This window comes from Carya illinoinensis, chromosome 16 (genome assembly GCF_018687715.1).
Source record: "Carya illinoinensis cultivar Pawnee chromosome 16, C.illinoinensisPawnee_v1, whole genome shotgun sequence".
Taxonomy (NCBI): domain Eukaryota; kingdom Viridiplantae; phylum Streptophyta; class Magnoliopsida; order Fagales; family Juglandaceae; genus Carya; species Carya illinoinensis.
Genome location: NC_056767.1, coordinates 29,865,021 through 29,885,931, shown reverse-complemented (window position 1 = coordinate 29,885,931; position 20,911 = coordinate 29,865,021). Strand labels below are relative to the sequence as shown.

Genomic DNA, 20,911 nt, shown 5'->3' with positions numbered 1-20,911 from the left:
TGAGTTTGAATAAGAATTAGAGTCTGTCATACAATTATATATTATGGGGCTAATAATAAGTATTAACATGTGCAAAGAGTCCCAAATTGTGTCTTGCTTCCTTTCATGCTAGCTAAGATTGGAAAAGGCATTTAACGTACGTACACTTTCTTATTGAAGGCAGGAAATTAGATATATAAGATGTAGAAGTCCAAAGCTTTGGCCGGCATATACTCGGATCTCAGCAATATTTGCTCATTTCTCTCAATGCAAAATCCCAAAATTCGCATGATTTTCTTATAGATAAATAGCATTGTCCTATATATAGGCACACACTTACTAACATGAAGAGTATAATTTTGAGGTTTTGTCCCAACTAATTATCCCTCCGACACTCGCATTTTTCAATTCCATAAGCACCAAGACGAGGATGAAATTTCGCAAATATGCTAAAATCTCGTATATAATTAGGTGGCAGTACTGCTCAAAATTTACATTTTTTAAATACTCACAAAAATTGTGGGACTAGTTATCCCTCTAATGGCCCGATCGCACAAAGATGAGGATGAACTCAAATTAATATATTCAGTACAGCTCATATTTCAAATTAAATGGAGGGGATCTTCATATGGAGGGCATCTTGACATTACTTGTGAACTCAATAAAAAATAATAGGATTAGCCTTCATTCTACTATGCTACGCAAAGGCTACGAAGTCGCTTAGATTGCGGAACCCATGAAAGAAGGAAGCCCGTGATGGAGCAGTAGTACTCGATCGACTAGCAGAAGAAGACTTCTGGTCTGAGAAAATTAGGCGGCCTCTCTGATAAATTGATAATCGTCTCATTTTGTTGGGTCAATGCATATATACTTTTTTATTTGATACACCATACTCGTCATAATATATTACACCATTTTGTTTAATATATAGCTTCACAATACCTATATATATATATATAAATATATCTAATCCCATTTGCAGTCCAGTCAAATAAAGTACTGCATGGGCCAATAATATATTGCAAAAGAAAGTACCATGCATATAATATTTTTTGCTAGCTCTCATTTTTTTTTTTTTTTAGGAAGATGATGGTATTCAAATTTTATTGATAATCCTCACTTATGGTAGAAGAATACCGTGGTTACAAACCGACACCTGAGATTACATATAATCATAAAATTCAAACCCAGGCATCAAAATAAAATATAAAATAACTCAAACACTGTACAATATACTAAAATAAGCATATACATACCGCGACAATGAGCTGATATATATATATATATGCAATGTTCATGTATATATAAATGTATATTCTGTAATTCTAAGGGATGTGATCACTAAACGATGTACTCCTTAGAATGACACTCTCCATGGTAATGGTTCCCATGGGGGTGATGGTTAAGGAAGTGTAAAAAAATACAACTTTTTGATTTAGTCAAAAGGTTGTGTTATTAATTTGTTTAGGGTTATGTACCATTTACCAACTATTGTATTATCAATGGTTGTGACCTTTGCCAACTAGTGTCTCATGGCCAATAAATAGAGGTCATTGGTACACATTGAAGGTATTCAATTCCCTTTTTCATTATCAACTTGTACAACAAATACCCTCTCAAGAATGTTATCATATTGTTGATTTAAAGTTAGATTTTCGTCCATTTTGTTCTGCATTTTTCTAAATATTCTTGATCTGACTATGAACAAATTTTATTTTCTTTTCACATCTACTCGTATTATGTTTATTTTTAAGCAAAATCAACTAACTGAAACAAAAACTAGTTAAAATATCAAAAACATATCATTATCATTTATTATTAAGGACCGGATCAACGTGATAATACAATTAAGCTTCAAATTAAACAAAATAAAAACAGAATTTGATCACCAAGTTAACGTTGCTGATCAAAGTACAATCACCTTCTACCTTACAAATAACATATATAGAAATTAATGACCTTAAATTAAGTTCTACATGATTATTAAAAACCCAAAAATATCAGGTTGTTAACTTTATTTTGACAATGCTCATGATCATGAAAGCTTCAAGATGATCAGCCACAAGCACCGCAACAAGTGACACAACCCGCAATACCTAAAAGACAACAAGCACCAATGCAACTGCGAAAAACATATGTAGCCCAGGTGGTTGCCAACCTGCGATCGATGACAATATATAATAGAAACTACACGTCAGAAATCAAAATGACAAATAAAGTTCATTAAGGAATTCTCAAATTTAAATTTCTTGCAAATGATCATATGATCTAATTATCTGCAGGCCAACAGAACTGATAATCTGCAGATCATGTTTTCTCCAACGACGGACCAGCTTGTTAATATAATTAATGTTTCGTGTATATATATATATATATCATGAGTTGATGATCATCAGGATGAAAAATTCAAGTAGGAAAATTAATTATAATTAAGAAATAATGAAGTAATATTAAAGGATAATTTTCATTTTTCACGCACTTACCCAACAAGAGCGGATAGGAGTATAACAATTACGGTTGCCATGGGATGATATTGATGACCAGCACTTGTGCTACTTCGATGATCGATCGATTGATCTTCTAAATTTCAAAGTGTAGTAGTAGTACTACTGAATGAATATTGCTGGCTCTAGTCGAAGTGCATGGAAAAGTACTGATCCTGATCTCTTTATAAAGGGAGAGTTCACGACGACTAGTTATGGGAACGACTTTTCCATCCGGTACTGAAATACCTACCCGGGGACAAAGGAAGTATTTTAATTAGTTGTTAGCTCGTTTGCTACAGTTTTTTCTTTTGGTTTCTGGCTAAGTCTTCACCAATTAACGTCAATTTTTTTAAAATAAATAAATAAGAAAAGCAAGTAGCTGGCTCTTGATCCAAAATGGTTGGTGAATATGATCGGCGTATTGCAATATTAATGAGCACGCGCGTTCCTCTATTGACTAATAATTCATTATGTCATTTTGACAATACTTACCTTTTTTAAATTTAGGTTTAACATATACTATATAATATAATATAATATATATATATATATATATATAAAAAGAAATATAATAAATAGAAATATACGTGCATCTTAAGCGTCTGAATGTTACAATTATAATATTATTATTCATATATGCTTAATTAAACTTCATTGAACAGTACTGCATGGCTTCTGGTAACATGCATGTGAGATCGTAAACTCGTCATGAATTAAGAATTTTGAACCAACTTTTGGATAAAATTATTAGATAGAAATCATGTGTTCAGATCATGAATATTGATCGAGTCGGCCATGACGTACGTAGTGCTTATGCTTATGCAATGCCGCAACGTTTGCATGATGACGTGCATATAATACGGGAAAGAAAATGCACAAATAGTTCCAATATTTAAATAGGCCATTAATGTTTTTAAATCAAAATTAATATACCAACTCGAGTTTTATCTTTTTCGTGGGCTTGACTTGTTGATATGTATAGTAAAAAATCGTTGTTGTTTTTGTTAGGAAAATTGAGAGAAAAAGTATATAAAAAGTGGAATTAGTCACACACGATATAACCAAGAATACAATCAATTCGTATTATTTTTTAATGCATTTTATACATATTATATGTTCAATATTGGGTATAATATATACATAGTATCTGTATAAATTAAACGTTTTACATGTATTATACGTGCATGGTATGGAACGTATTATACGTATTGAACGTTTTACATGTATTATACATCGTATTGAACGTATTCTACATATTGAACATTTTATACGCATTATATGTATTATATTTATTGCATGTATTATACGTATTGAACATTTTACACATATTGAATGTTTTATATGTATTTTTTATGTTTAATACTTATTATACCTATTGAACATTTTATACGTATTGTACATTTTATATGTATAATACGTTCCAATACATGATTTTATACATATTATACTTAGAATACACTTCACACTCTCATCAACCCCACACATGAAAATGTTGCTCTTGTCCGGGGTAGGAGTGAGGCCAAACATCTCTAGAAAGGAAATATGACAATCTTTGATGACGGAGACGGAACCAATTTCCGCTCTACTAAACAAAAGTAAGTTATCAGCAAAATAAAGATGAGACATTTTCCGCATTTGGCATCTCCGGTGGTACTTGAAATGCCCCTGCTAAATTTTGTGAAACAGCAAACCTGAAAAGGCCTTCATAACTAAAACAAGCAAGTACCGGGAGAATGGGTCTCCTTCTCTGAGGCCCCTCCCTCCCAGGAAGAATCAATTCAATTCCCAATTAATAGATGGAAAAGCTAGCTGGTCGTCAAGATACTTTCCTGTGAACGTTTTATACATAGTATATATACCTATTATTTTTTATTACGTTTTATAACATAGCAAATCCATCATAAATTTCATAAATTTATAACTCCTTTTTTTTCTCTCAATTTTGGATGATAGTACTCGAATGAAACAAAAATGTAGTGGGTACGAGTAATAAATTAATTAAGTAGCTAAACGTACAAATTATTGCTTATAATAATCATATTAACTATATATATATATTGGGTAAACAGAATAAATAAATAGATCAGAATGGGCATATTATATATTGAGTTTGGTACTAAAGTTATATATTCTTAAATTTTTTGGGTTTCTGGCTAAATCTTCGCCAATATTTAAGGTCAATTTTCTTTTAAAAATTAAAAAAATAATAAGAAGAGCAAGTAGGTAGCTAGTAGTTCTTGATCTAAACTTTGATATGGTAGTTGGGAAAGAATGTTTGGCAAGCATGTACTAATCAATGATCAGCACGTTCCTCTGTTGATCAATCCAATTATAAGAAATGAACTATCTAATAATTAATATATACGATCATCTTAACTAGGTATCACAAATTAGGTACGTATAACCCTCGACATTGAGTCTATAAAATTATGAGTAATGTTTTAGCAAGAAGAAATAGATTCTATAAAAATAAATTTATAAACTGACGTGATTTGACATAGTATGCTATATTGTATATATAATTGATATAGTGCATATATAGCACGAATCTAGATAGACGATTTTATTATAATGTCCAAAATCATCCTAGCTCATTGGAAGATGTCAACTGATCGACCGAGTACATTGATATCAATAGTCATTAGTCATACGTGGTAAATGATAATGACCCGATCAATGATATATTATATCATCATGATAATACAATTAGCTTTAAACAAAATAAAAACACGACAATCACCTTAATTGTTTGTCAAAATACGTACGGTACGTGCTACAATTAATTACCTTCTACATTTACAAACAACAGATCGATCATAATAAAATGATCTTATTAATGTTGACAATACAATAAGCAGCTTCTACACCATGAAGCTGACGAACAACCCAAAAGTACTATAACTTTATTGATTTTGAGATTCGAGATATTTCGATGACATGAAAGCTGCTAGCTTTTTGATCAACCGAGAAGACGTGCACGAATGGAAGCATTCATGTATGTTATTTTATAAGATACGAACACACGCTGGTTGCCAAGCTGCATATATATACGCAACATTAACGTTCGATCAGTACTTACGTAGTAATTACACGAAGTTAGAACTAATTAAATCGTGCAGATCATCATCGATGATCATTGAAGACTAATTAAGAATTTAAATCCCAAACTAAAATCTCTTGCAATTAATATTGAATGGAGATCTAAGAGCATGCAGTACCAGATATATACTTACGCAGCAAGAAATAGGAAAATAACAAGTACAGCCGTTGCCATGGGAACACAGCATATATATATATATATATATATAATATACTAGGTGGGAGCAACGTGCAAAACACGTTTGTCTAATTTTATGAAATGATTATTTGTAAAAAATAATATAAGGCATATTGATGTCACTTAATAATTTAAGGCATATTGGAGAAAATAAAAAAATTAGTTTAAAATATCATTTAATCCAGTACATGTTTATAACATCCATAATTTAGCAAAAATGTATATGAAAAATTTAATAAAAGTCTAACATAAAAGGTAGTTCAAAATATGTGTCGTTTGATATTTGTATTATTATTCATCAATTTATGTCATCCTGTATACGATCAATAGAGATAACATTGAAATTCTTATTTTGCTGTTGGTTGAGTCGATCAGGGACAACATAAAGTTAAAACATAATCTTTTTATAAAATTTGTGGTATAATATTTTCTATATATAACATATATATAAATCCTAAAATATATTTTGAAATTGTTGGCCGAATTTACTCTTTCTTGATTAGCTCAAGGATCATGGCCTTTGTCACGTACCCATCATAGCAAGCCCACGTGTGGAATATGACTTAGCGGAAGTTACGTCCTACTACCATGGAAAAAAAAAACTTTGATTAAACACATTTGTATTATATATTATATGAGATTTTTAAATTTGAAATACTCAATAATCTGAGTTAATGAAACGTATAATACACGTATATTATACTTAGGGATTTACGTCTTATGCACCTAATACATGTGTATATGTTAAGGAAAAAGAGAAAAATATAATAACTAATCCTTAATTACTTATTATTATATAAACTATTAAGTATTATAATTATTGTGATTAATAAATCATATAACAACATTGAATGCTATCTCTTACAACATTTATATCTTCATTTTATATGTTAAACCGTTAAAACAAACGGTGTTAACTTTAACGGAAAAACAAGAAAAACCATTAAAACAAGGTTTTCCGTTTCATACACACTTTTTATATATAGAAGATATATATGTATATGATCGAAGAACAGCGATGTCACTGCGACTTGTTCTAGATTTCGATTGGAGAGCTTGCTGGCCAGGCCTGGACTCCTTATAAAGGCAGGAGGCACTACAAGAAATCGGGGTTATTCCGGCGATTTAATAATCGCCGCAAAATATTTCGTTGGCAAAAGTATGTTTTGCCGGCGAGTTAAAAATCCCCGCGAAATTCATGATCTAATAATACCATTTACTAGCCGGGGCTTATAATAACTATTGCAACGATTATAAAATCGCTGCTATATTGCAATATACTTTTGCCTGCGCCAAAACTACGTCACTTTACCTCTATCTTTGGGCGCGAAGTATTATTTTTCATCCTCGTCCCGCGTCCCCCCCCCTGCAACCACCAAAACCCACCCCCCGATTCCCTACGGCCTGCTCCTTCGTTCTCCACAGCCGAGTAAAACATACTGTCCTTCTCCAAAAGACCACCGACGCCATATGCTTACCTATTTCAGCCGAAGGAAATCTCCAGCGATTTAGCCACACCACCACCACGCCATTTTCTTCCCACGGAGGTTGAACCAGAGTCCATACGGCTGAAAGCTTCAGGTTCCATTCTTCGTCTCTCTCTCTCTCTCTCTCTCTCTCTCTCTCTCTCTCTCTCTCTCTCTCTCTCTCTCTCTCTGTCTCACACACTATCTCTCTCTCTCTCACTCGTGAAAACCCTCTGATTTTGTAATCCTAGGGCATTCAGTTGTTTCCCCTTCTCTATCTCCACCGAAGATTGAATGGGAAAGTTGGTGCTGCACGGCTTGTGAAGTGCTTGGAGTTCTGAGTTTCCGACCACTGGTAAGCACCTTCTCCTTCTCTGCTTCTCACCACACACCCACGTTCACTTCAAGTTATAATTTTTTAGCCCCATCCTTTTCGTTCGGTATTTAACAACTGATTTTTTGCTTCCTAATTGAACTATAGTTTTAAAATTTGGACTTGAATGTAAAATGGAAACAATATTCCATTCTGAAACCCCCAATTGCAGTTCAATAATGATGCAAATGGTAGCCGACCTGCCAAGATAGATATAACTGGCTTTAGTGATTTTAAATTAAATGCTGCTGGGCTGTTCTCTGGTATTTAGTTTATCTGATTTTATCACTATGGAAAATTAATTATTGAACTGTTTCTTAGTTTTTGGCCTATGCAGCGAGTTGCTTAGGGTTTTTATTTGAAATCTGTGCTTCTCCAGTTTCTGTATATAAGAGTCCCTGACATTTCTTGCTTCTCATCTGTTCCTTTGTATGGTTTATACTTTATTTGTTGCATGGATGATTTGTGTTTTATTGGTTTGTTTCTGTTATAGTACCCTGTGGGGCTGGTTTGATGTTGGTGGTTTGTGGTGATCATTTTCCCTAGCCTTCAGACAGTTTTTAATTTGTATTGTGTTAAGTATTCTTTTTTTCACTTAAATAGGTATGTGATTTTAATTTTGACAAGTATAAAAGAGATAGTATAAGAGAACTCCTCTACATGATTTCTGATGGGACTATTCCATACAAATCAGGGTTATCTCTTCCCTCAACACCTTAAACTTGTGGGCGAGTTATCTTTTAAGGGATATCAACATTTGTAATGTTTTTCTTTAGTTCTGTTTCTGCTTTAGATTGTACTTAGGTTTATTCTCTTGTATACTACCCGTGTACTTGGGCTATGCCTATTTACTATGAATAAAATCCATAATATCTATCAAAAAACATAAAAAACCTATATGTTAGTTAGCTGGAAAATGTTCAACAGAGTTTTTTCCAGCTAGACATTTTTGGATGCCATATGAGTTTTGGAAAACGAATGACAAATTTAGCCTTTTGATTGCTCTATGTTCATGATCACTAATATGATGTAGAAGAGTCTTTGAATCATTATTTTAGAACTTAGATCAGCAAAAGAGTACTCACTTTTGCATCATGCATTTAGAAGCCACAGTTTGTGTTTTTATCAAATAGGCGAATATGGCATAGCATTTTTTGTGTTATTTTGTTAAGAGTAGGTTACACATTTATTACTTGCAGATATCGCTTGCTTTAAGTACTCTATCACAGTTTGTAATACTGTAAATAGTTACAGTATCAACATCAAACTAGTTTTTAGTAAAAAACTACCGGGCTAAAGTAAATCTCTTTGCTAACTTTTAGTGCACATGTATTAAAATATGTATTAAATAAAGTATTAAAAAAAGTTAATTTTTATTCTCTAGAAATACTTATTATAAACTAAAGTAAGTATACAAAACTGACAACTCCATTTTTGGATCAAGATGTATGGGGGTTCTTCCTTTAACTTGAGATATTGAACATGCATATGATTGTTAAATCTATTCTTCCCAAACATTTTATACCCACACCAAAATTTGGCAGATCATACATCAAAGCTATTTAAATTGACCAACTTTATGAATAAGTTTAGAGAAAAAAGATGTGATGCATATCGCTAACATCAATACACCTGTAATAAAGGAACTTCCTCGATGGGCAGTTCCGCTCCAAGGTCTCCACGAGCAACCATTGCCTGCAAAAAAATAAAGAAAACTAGTTCTGTTGCCATAGGAAGGATGATATGTCTTTGAAGGTCACAAAAAGATTCTTTCAGATCCTTAATATGTTTCCTCATATCAAAAAAAAAAAAACTAGAAGATTTGTCCAAAAGATTGCTAATTAGTTAACAGTGAGTACAAGCATGTTATTTTTATGGTTCCCTTTTTTTTTTTTTTTTTCTGGGTGGGGGGGCGGTGTGGTGACCATAAATTCTGTCCTGATTTCTTTTGTACTTATATAATCATTTGTTTTTAATTCTTTGAGAATATTAAGCAGGCAATGAACTTAATGTAAAACTTCCCACAGTAGTTTTTTCTGAGATTAGGGATCACCTGTCAGCACACTTCTTAACTTTTAACAACTGCGAAACACCTGCAGTATTATATGTTTTACTACTAATATTGTTTTAATAATTGGTTGCTTAGGCCCTGTCTCTTTCTTGGAAATAATTGTGTGTTTTAATTTGCATTTGGTTTGAATTTGCAGCAGATTGCCATTGTGCAGCAATAGCAATTAAAACATCACGCACATCCTGCCGCGACTGTTGTTGCTAAATAGGTAACTATGATTTTGTATTTTTGGCCTACTTTCTGGCTTGATTTGCTGTGAGTGGCAGAAAAGTACAAGAACTTAGATCCATGAAATCCTAGATGCATAAACCAGTGGACTTGGTATGGACTTTTTGGTTTTAAAGACTACCATGTATAAAGCGAATAATCCAAAATTTCAATACTATTTTTGTCATCCGTTTGTCTTCCATGTTTAAAACAGTATTTTGATGAATACATATAGAGCTAAAACATTAACGACCAATTCTATGTTTACACTTATATATATGGCCTGTTTAAAACAGCTTGTTTTTCTCCTATGAATTCTTTGTACAATGTGGGATCTGATTATTTATATGTTGATTATAATATCACATATTAGTTATATATATGTTATAACTAGTGTGTGTTTTATATAGAATTATTCAAATTTACTTTTAGTGTGATTAAAAGAATAGAACATCATATCCTAGTATTTTAGATTGTTTAAAGTTAATTTATCTTTTTACTCGTTTTGGGATCTCAGATAACAAAATTGAGTCTTTTGTTATAAAAATTTAATTGAATGGAAATATAGATTTTATTTTATTTATTTTTATTAATAAACAAAAGACTCAATATACTTTTGTTTATTTATATGAAATAGATTAGTTAAACTGAATTAGAAAAATAAATAAATTGATGATTTAAGGATCGATGGCCACCGACCCTAAGTTGCCAGCGATGCATGTATCGCTGCCATATGTTTTGTAACCATGGACAGTATATGGCAGCGACTATGGAAGCGCTGCTAATTAATGTAGCAGCGATTTCGTAATCGCTGGAATAGAATTTGACGCTATTCAAATTATATGCCAGCGATACCAAACTCGCTGCGAAATATTACGTATAGAACGGCGATTTTTTTTATTCGCCGTGTTATAGGTAAAGTGGAAGAATAATACCGGCGAATTAGCGGCGATTAGGTAATCGCTGGAATATTACTATAGCGGGGATTTATGCCTATTTGCCGGCGATTTTACAACGCCGGGAAAAGTCCAATCTGTTGTAGTGAGGCAGCTAGCATTCACGACTAATAACCAATTTATAATTATTGATCTAGATCTGAGTGCTTAATTACACACTTAATTAATTTACAGTTAATCCGAGGGGAGCGGGGACGATGAAGGGTACTGGGAGGTCCCAACAACTGTTCCATTTAATTGATACAGTACTCTAACTTACAAATTAACTATATATATATATATGATGCTATTGATCATCAATGTGTTCATATCACAAAGAAGTTTTGATTTCAAACCTGATCTATAATATTATCTCTAATTAGAAAATAATATTTTAACAATATTTTAATTTTATAATATTTTTATTCAACTTTAATGATTTTAACTCAACTCATTATCCAAACCAGGCCTAAGTCTTTGCCAATTAACGTCAATTTTTTTAAAAAAGAAAAAAGAAAAGCAAGTATGTGGGTAGCTGATCTTGATCAGCACGTTGATGAACATGCATGCATTAATTAATGATAAGCACGTTCCTTGATCTGTTGATAATTAATATATATGATTATCTTAACTAGGTATCACAAATTAGGTACGGTTATACGTGTATATATATATTATTATATAATATGGTGAATGCAAAACATGGTCTATCCTTTATAAAGTACCCAAGGTCGTCCATGATCATCATGTTAACTGAGTAATTAGCCGATTAAAAAACCCGAAATAATTATGAACAAAAAAAAAAAAAAATTCACATGATCTGCTCGAATTATATAATTATATATTTCCACTAATTGAATTAAAAAAGATTAAGATATCAAAAATATATTTTTATTTATATATAAATTAAGCTAGCTTCAAATTAAACAAAATAAAAACATAACACAATAGAATATAAGATAATTATTAATTTTCGTACGTAGTACTGATGATCACCAGCATATATATATATAGCTTGTTGATCAAAGTACGTAAAATAATATAAAGTCTTAAAAGAGTTTAAATTAAGTTGATCATTTTTCATATTTATACACGTCCCGGTCAATCGAGTACAAATTGTGATCGAAAGAGAGATTAATTGCTTATAAATTTGCATACCATGCCAGCAACTGTGAATCTATAACAATTTAAATCACTCAAAGGATGAATTTAATTATAAGGATGATCATCTGAACATCAGAAAAATTAAGTTTGCTACATGCAGTTTTTTTTTTTTTTTTTTTTTTTGGGTTTCTATATATATCAAAAGCAAGTTGATGAAGCTCTTGATCTAAACTTTGGTATATAGTTGTGAAAAAATGGTTGGTGGGCATGCATTAATTAATTAATGAGCACATTCCTCTCATGTTGATCATGAGTACTCATCCAAATACTACTACGTACGTACGTTTCTCTTAATTAACCTATTGACTAATTAATTAATATGATCATCTATTGACTAATTCATGTCATTTTGACAATATTTACCTTCTTAAATTTAGGTTTAACATTTTGGAGGGTCCAATATTAGCCCAGCCCAAATCGCAGACCAAAGACCCACAACGACTTGCTACTCTTGAAGAATAGACATCCAAATAAACTGCTTGGCCACCCTTTTTAATAGGGTCGATAAGCCATGATATAACGATTAAATCACTCCAGTAATTTAGGAATAAGCCTCACAACCAGATACCGCATGAACCTAATCTATTTACAGTGTTGATCAAATAGACCTCTACATCTATATATATGGGTGGGTAACTATTAATCCATCTTATCATATATTTGAATTATCATCCATCACTTATAACTGACTTAGGTATCAGAGTGGTCGCAAGCATTCAGTGCTATCAATCTTTGACTTGTAGATTGACAATTACGTTCGGTGGTAGAACACGTCCTTTACACATATCATATAAGATATAAAGAAATATAATATATACTAGATACATCATATATGATCATGCATGATCTTAATCTGAATGTTACAGTATTGTGATTCATGTAATATTATATATGCTTAAATATTGAACATTGACTGTAGGACTGTTCATCCGGGTTTCGGACTGGAAATCCGGGTATACCCGGCCCGGAACCCGGATGTTAAAACCGGTCCGGATTTCGGCCTAGGTATACACGGTTTTGGACCCGGGCCGAAACCCGGGTGAATCCGAGTTTCAAAAACCCGGAAAATCCGGGTACCGGCTTTTACCTGGATTCCCCCCCCCCCCCCTTTCTCCCTCTTATAGAAGTCAGTTTTTAAAGCTTATTTTTTTTAAAATAAAAGCCTAGTATTGTTTCCTCAAACATCTAATCTAATATTAATAAAAACCCATATTTATACAAAAATGTTGCAAAGCATAATTCTGCTATATTTATTTTAAAAATTAAAAAAATTATTGAAAATCATACTTTTTTATAAAAACCTATATTATGTGAAAAGCTTTTCTAAATCACTAAAAAACATAATACTAACATTTTCCATAACAATAAAAATATATAAAAATGAAAAAATAAAATGCATGCAAGCCAACTAAATATTACATTATTTTGTTATTTACACGTTACATTACAAAATACAAAATATAAACTACAACATCATTGGCATGGTCTTCTATCAATGATTTAATCTCACACCAAGTAGCAACTTCAAGTAATCTATTGAAAGTGAGCTTGCAAAAATCTCCATCCTGCATGTTTAGACACTTGACAGTGATTAAAAAAACTGGTACATGTCATGTCTTCAACACCAATGAAAGCTCTCACAACTACTATTTATGACATGTAGGTCATAAATCATAATGGAGTTCATCAATCAGTCACACATCCAAATTGAACATATATCTTATTGCATCTTGAAACATCAGTACAACCTAATAGCGCTACGGTACCCAACTAATCATCAGACAAATTATTCATAGAACTTAGCTCATAGCTATCAACAGAGAAACAAGAAGTCCTACGAACTTAGCTCATAAGGCAAATATACATGCGCATGCATGCTAAATGTTTTTCAAGCCCAATGTTCACATGTTCCTTCAAAGACTAATCGGTTGCCATTGTGCTTCTCAAAGCACTAATTAAAACACAACAATAACAAGCAAACACAAGAAATGCTAGTTTGCCATGTTATACACTTCCCAGGCCCCAGCATTTAGAGATCTAATTGCTTATTAAGAAAAAATTAAGCGATCTTGTTAGTAGTAAAGATAGCATGAAATAGAAAAGAAAATAGAAAAGGCATGTCTACAGTGCACGGGTATAAAACGGTAAAACCCAAGGAGCTGCAATCCAGAAAAAGATAATCTGCCAAAACTTTCATCCAATCAAAAAGTGAACTAAAAAATATGAGCTTGATCGAGCTCCCATAGAAACCAACAACATCAAAAGTTTGGCTACTGCTTTCCCCACACTCACAACCCAAGGCATAGTATAGCCATTCCAAATCTCAGTAGTCAATAATACTATACCGCCCAAACTTCCAGTCTAGCATTCAAAACAACAAAAATCTGCAGAGGCATCAGTAACTGGAAGCCAAAGAGTGTCTATGGTACTGACCAAGACTGTGTGCTCATGTTATCCAGAATTAATCATCTCTAACTCCCATCACCAATCATAGACTACAATTACAAATCATGTCACAATCTCCGCAATTTCCACGTAATGTTAGCAAGAAAAACATGCTTGAAAACTATTTTCAACAATGTATCCTCTACTGCAGGATTCATGAGAATGAAAGATGCCCATACTAATCTGCTGATCCATTATCACATAACTATGTCCATTGATATAATGATGTCAATGTGCAAAAGAGAAGTACAACATAATCTCGTGCCTAAATAATTTTCACATAAAACATCTACTATTCCCAAATCTATTACATTTTAAATTGTCAAGTCTATAGTTTCAAAAACTTCAAACCTTTCAAATTAACAAGTCAAAACACCAATTTAACTACATACACAATTACAATTTACATCATATTCAATTTCCATTTCTTTATATCTACTTGACTAAACCTATAAAAGATAAAGCCATAGATAGATAACCACATCATAAATCGAGTCTTTTAAGCGGAATAGAGACGGTTATAAAAATCTAAACAATGTTTTATATGTGTTAAAGCAATATGAAACCCAGTTAAAACTATGGATATGATACCAATCTGTTCCTAAATAAATGAAGTGGTTATAATCCACAGTAGATTCTTATCACAAATCTTACGAAATGACAATGCAATCAACCCAAAAAGGTTCCTTGCAAAAGAATATATTATGAGAACCAGTCTACAAATCACATTTTAACAGTACCAGTGCCAAGGCCTTGTGGGGAACAAAGATGAATAAACAAAAAAAGGTCATCATTGGTTATCTAGAGGAGAAACAATAGCTTAACAATCCCAAGCAAAACAATCAAAGATTCTTTATATAAGAAAAAAGAAGCTGCACATATGATTTATTTGGCATGAAGAACATGAAAACACTCAAACAGGTTTGTGTTACCTGACTCCATGTATAAGCTTCCTCGGCAGTGCATTCAAATGCATATAAATATATATATATATATATATATATATATATATATATATATATATATCTATATATATATCTATATATTTATATATATCTATATATTTATATATATAATAGTATATATAGCATACAGAACAAATATAGCATACACTGATCCTTAGCAAATATAGCATACAAATCAATAAAGTATGAGAGAGGAGACCCATACACTGCTTTTCGAGTCACCATTTAACAGTCCAACCCTCATCTTCCTAACTAGACAGATCCACTTCAGTCTTCTTCCACTTCGCGTCTTCTCTGTTCCTTGCCCCCCCCCCCCATCGCCTACTTCCATGAGATCAGATAACACAAGAAAAATCATATTCAACAAGTTCCAAGTACAATAAGGAGACCCAGTTCACCGAAACACCAGATCTATCCAAATTTACATTAATTGTTCACAAATCGGGAGAGACTTACCGAGAGGTCACCGGCGAGACAAACATCTCAGCGAGACAGAGAGACGACGGCCGAAGCTTGAATAGAGAGACACGATTTCACGATTTCGAGATTTCGCGTGAGAGAGAGAGAGGTCTGAGCACAGAGAGATTGCTTCAGAAATTCAAAGGCTAGGGCTTGAGAGAGAGAGAGAGAGAGAGAGAGAGAGAGAGAGAGGGGCGGGGGGGAGGCGGAAACCCTACCTAAGATGAAAGAAGTGTATATAAAACCGGGCACCGAGTATAAAATGCAGAGCCCGTGTTTTAACATTCGGCCCGGACCGTATTGGTCCAGGTTTTTGTCATACGGGTTTCGGCCCGGATCAAATCCGGGCTGAAACCCATAACCGGAACCCGGTTATCCAGGTTCCGGACCGGGCCAGAAAAAAATCCGGCCCGGATGAACAGCCCTAATTGACTGTCGGATCGTACTTAACATGTGATCAGAATTCATGAATTAAGAATTTTGATGCTACTTGTGGATAAAATTATTAGATAGATATCATGTTCGGATCATGAATATCGAGTCGGCCGAGACCTATTTATGCTTAGGCAATGCCGCAACGTACGTTTGCATGATATGTATGAGATACGTGCATATATATATATATATATATATATATACGGGAAAGAAATTAATACATAAATAGTTCCATTTAAATATGCCATTAATTAATGTTTTTATCTTTTAAGTGGCCGCCTTGACATGTAATTGAAACGTATCATAAAATTTAAATTAACCGCGCGTTGAAATCATTGTTGTGGCGCAATCACACATACACATGGCCTATTTGCTGTCAAAATAAGCACATCCATTTTTCATGGTAGGAAATATATATATATATATATATAGAGAATATATCTGATTCATAGCCTTATTGGGAATATAATATTATAATAAGCTGCTTCAATATCACCAAATATGTATATAGGGATCTCGATCTACGCTCACGGCCCCCATGTACTTGATGCTGCAAGAACATTAAGCGTCATCCGTTAGAAATTATAATAATAATGAAGCTACGTACGTACTACTTAAATACCAAAAGATATTAGAATAAATTGAGAATTATTAGAAACACAAAGAGATTCTTTAAAAGAAAATTTATAAAATAATGTGACCTTATAATAATATTCTATGTTTGATCTATTTTATAATAAATATAACTTTACAATCTAACATATCACATTAAGTTATATATATCATATATTAACAAAAATAAATTTATATATATCTTTTTATAGTTAAAATATTTCTTGAATAAAATAATAGTAGGAAATTATATATAATGCCCACGCACTTTATAACTAGCAATAACGTGAGAACGTGCATATAAGATCAACACAAAATTCAAACAATCCCACATTAATGAATTAATTGTAATGACTAATGATATTCTTACACCTCCTTAATTTACTATTGCACTTATAAGAAATACAATTATTTGCGGTGCTCCATGATATCGTAGCAAAAAAGTAATCAAATTTGCAGCAAATTAGTATTTTCGTCAATTTTTTTTAAAATGATTATATTAGTTTTAATTAAATTACATGATTACTTTAGTTTATTAAAATTATTTTCTTTTAGATTATGTAAGAAGGTCACGATGTTTTGAGATTTTTAATCTAGATTCAAGGAGTAAAAGGAAAATATATATATATATAGCTGAAGAATATAACATTAATAAAAGAAATATAAGGGTAACATTACCCATTAATTAATTCCCATGCATGCCTGCTAGCTAGCTACGGCCTGTTCTTAACCAGTGCTACACTTACTCTAACAATATCACAGCATTTTGACTTGTTTGCAATAATTCCATCTATGCACTCTACAATGAATACATTATTAATATACAGACAAAAATATTATTTTGGGCAAAAAAATTCATCTCAATTTTTTTTTTGGATTAACTTAATTGCTTAATTATATCATGATTATCATCAGGGACTCAATTATATATATAGGCATCAGGGCAGCTCTCATGATCCACTCGGGAACCCAAAAAGCACCTTAATTTGTATAAAAATATGTATTTCGCTGGACTAGGGTAATGATTGTAATCACTTTTTGTTTTTGTTTTTGTTTTTTTTATAAAGGATCTATGCGGAACTTGCCTATTTAAAATCTGTACCTAACATTCCTCTATATATATATATATATTATATCTAGCTAGCAATCACGAAATCAAAATAATTTTAAGCATGTGAGCTGAAATCTTAGATCGATACAAATAATTGGATTTTAAGACTAACCATTTTTAGCAAGAGTGAAGTTTTTGTCGGCGCCAACACTCCATGCAAAGTAACCGAGCAATCCCTTTGCCTTGGCATATGTAACTTTGGTAAAGATACTCTCTGTATCATCATATCCAATCCATGTCAAGCCCTTATAGCAGTAGTTCGTCACAAAAGTAGAATTGTATGCTTTTATGTATCCACTCTGAGTAATGAGATCCCTGATTTGGCTATAAGTTTGGGATCCATCTGGGGATATAGCCGGTCCGTTTGCCGGTGCAAATATTCCAGTTTTACTAGCATCAAGCAGACGCCATGCATAGCCATAAAATGGAAGGCCGAGGGCTAGTTTTTTGGCTGGCACACCTGCCTGAATCCAAGCTTTGATGCCGGTGTCCCCGCTAACTTGGCTTCTTGGATTGTACAATGCAGAAGGCGGTCCGGTCATATTCATGCTGCCTTGCCAACTGGGGCCGTAGAAATCATATGCCATTACATTGACCCAATCCAAGCTGTTTGAAATGGCCTGAAAGGGATAATTCAGCGTGTAATAGTTTGACGTATAAAAGAATGCTGCGGCTAGGAGCAACGTTGTGTTGCGGGTGCTGCTGGCCTCTTTGGCCACGGCTGCTCGCCATTCATTCAGGAGTAAGCCAAGGTTGTTCATTTCAGTGCTCGTTGATGGGTACTCCCAATCGAGGTCAAGACCATGGAATTTGTAACTCCTGGCTAGCTGTATGGAGGAATCTATGAATGATTTACGGGTGCTGGCTTGGCTAGCCATGGAAGCGAAGGTGGAAGGACTGGAGCTTCCTCCACCGATGGACAGAAGGGTTTTAACTGAAGGGTTTTTTTGCTGCACGGTCTGGGTGAAGGTCGAGAACTGGGCAGAGTTCGAGGAAGAAATAGTAACTTGGTAGGTGGTGGGGTTGAGATCGGCAAAGGCACAAAAGATATGAGTGAAAAGGGTGGAATCTATGCCGGACACCGGGAATCCACTGCCTGGAAACCAGTACACGCCTTTCACGACGGTCTGTCCGGCAGAGGAGTGGAGTTGGAGAAGAAAAGAGAAAATGACGACGGAAAGTACATATGCAAAGGTTTTTGAAGCCATTGAAAAGAAGGGAATTAACAAGAAAGAACTGTATTCTATGGGATAATCCTTGAGAGCATATTTATATAGAAAAGATAATACTTTTAATTATTTGAACTTTAAGCTCGTAGCTAGACACGGTTTCAGTGAAGACTTTTGAGGGAGCTGCATGTTTATTGGCATATATAGAGGGGTCCAGAAATGAAAGGACTATTGCAAAGCACCTAGTTTACTTGTGATGCCGTGCCGGTCCGGTCAGGTATAATTCATGTAGCTAGCTAGCTCGGATCAGTAGTACTTGGCACATTAATTACTACAAGAAAAATGTTTTTTACGTCACTTAAATTAGATATGAAAAACACAAAATGGTTGTGAAAAAAACTTTGGCAACCAATTTGTGTTTTTCGCATCTGATTTAAGTGACTCAATAAACTATTTTTTTTGTAGTGAATTTAAAGAATTATGATCAGTATTAATTCTATATATATATATGATCTAAAATGTCAGCTTAAAATTATCCAAAGTGCATGCAGAAGATCGTATTGATCGGACCATTAACACAGCTAGAGAGTTTGAGCCAGCCTCGATTTACAATCAACTTATAATTTAATTGCCATGAGCATCGAAGTCAGGAATATGCGTGTGTGTGTGTGTTTGTGTGTATTCTCAAGTACTTAAAGCTTAGTTCACTGCATGCATTTTCATAAACGTACATGATTTTAAAACCAATCACAAAGATTGATATTTTGAGTAGTTTTAATTGCAAGCCGGTTTGTGACAATGTAGCATGCATGTGAGGGGCAGGAAAATTTCCACAAGTTAATTTTATTGGAGAATTTAAAGACTTTTAAGAAATTGAGAGACCCACTAACGTCCAATATCCGCGAGCGAGGAGCTTAATTTCAACGTAGCCAACCAAATCAACATGATGCATATATGTGCATGGTCCCTGCAGCTAGCTAGGCGCGCGATGATTTAAATCGATCGATCGATCATGTAGAAGGGGAGACCAATTAACTTGCATGCAGCAAAGATTTTATTCTCTAGGAGAATGTTGCTGATATTAATTAATGTTGCTTTGTCTGTACGTAGAAGGCGATGATTCCAAAGATGATTCCAAAGGATTGCATGAGACGTACGTCGACATTCTAGTTGCTCCTGCTGCTGCTTCTAGAGCTAGAGTAGATTCTAGATGAAGAGTTTGGATAGAACTAATTGACTAAGTTAATAAGTTTGGATAGAATTGTGTAACTAAGATGATAGACTTCATCTTATTTTTGATTTTGTAATTTGGATGAATGTAAAACACTTTAACTTTTATCTATAATAAACTATTTTGAGTTTATCTATAATAGTTATTATGAAGTGTTTTAGATAAGTTAAAAGTGTGAAAATCGAGTTCCAAGGGTTCTGTAATTATCTAAAGAAGAGTTTGAGTGAAAAACTGCTACTACTAAGAAGATAAAGTGTCAGGTGTCAGCATTCCGTCAAAATAGTCCATCACGACAAAGTCGCTTCAATTCGTCAGCAGAATACTACTACCATTCAAACTGCTTTCAGATTGTTTATTTAATGAATCCTACTGGTTATGATCATTTGTAGAGATTCAATTCTGGATATTTTTTAGAACACTTTTTGGTGAATATTTTGGTGAGAAAATTCATTGTAAAATTTTCATATTGTTTCTCTCAAATAGTTTGATCATTGATCCAAGATTGAAATTGAATGATCGTGATTCA

At 33.2% G+C, this 20,911-nt stretch overlaps 1 protein-coding gene and 1 long non-coding RNA gene across 2 annotated transcripts; one reads left to right on the top strand and one right to left on the bottom strand.

Moving 5' to 3' along the window:
* Positions 1-6,844: 6,844 nt before the first annotated feature.
* Positions 6,845-10,046, top strand: LOC122299839. Its single transcript, XR_006239781.1, has 3 exons — positions 6,845-7,323; positions 7,460-7,563; positions 9,789-10,046. It is a non-coding gene; the product is annotated as an uncharacterized LOC122299839 (long non-coding RNA).
* A 6,504-nt stretch (positions 10,047-16,550) lies between these two features.
* Positions 16,551-19,251, bottom strand: LOC122298572 (class V chitinase-like). The gene is made up of 2 exons (XM_043108380.1): positions 18,098-19,251; positions 16,551-16,812 (listed from the first exon to the last, which is right to left on the bottom strand). The coding sequence occupies exons 1-2, from the start codon at positions 19,191-19,193 to the stop codon at positions 16,790-16,792; spliced, it is 1,119 nt and encodes a 372-aa protein (XP_042964314.1). The 5' UTR covers positions 19,194-19,251; the 3' UTR covers positions 16,551-16,789.
* Positions 19,252-20,911: the final 1,660 nt, after the last annotated feature.

Coding starts and splice junctions, on each gene's coding strand:
- LOC122298572 (XM_043108380.1), bottom strand. CDS start 19,193: ATGGCTTCAAAAACCTTTGCATATGTACTTTCCGTCGTCATTTTCTCT. Junction 16,813..18,097: donor CTTCACTCTTGCTAAAAATG/GTTAGTCTTAAA, acceptor ATGTTCTTGCAG/CATCAAGTACATGGGGGCCG.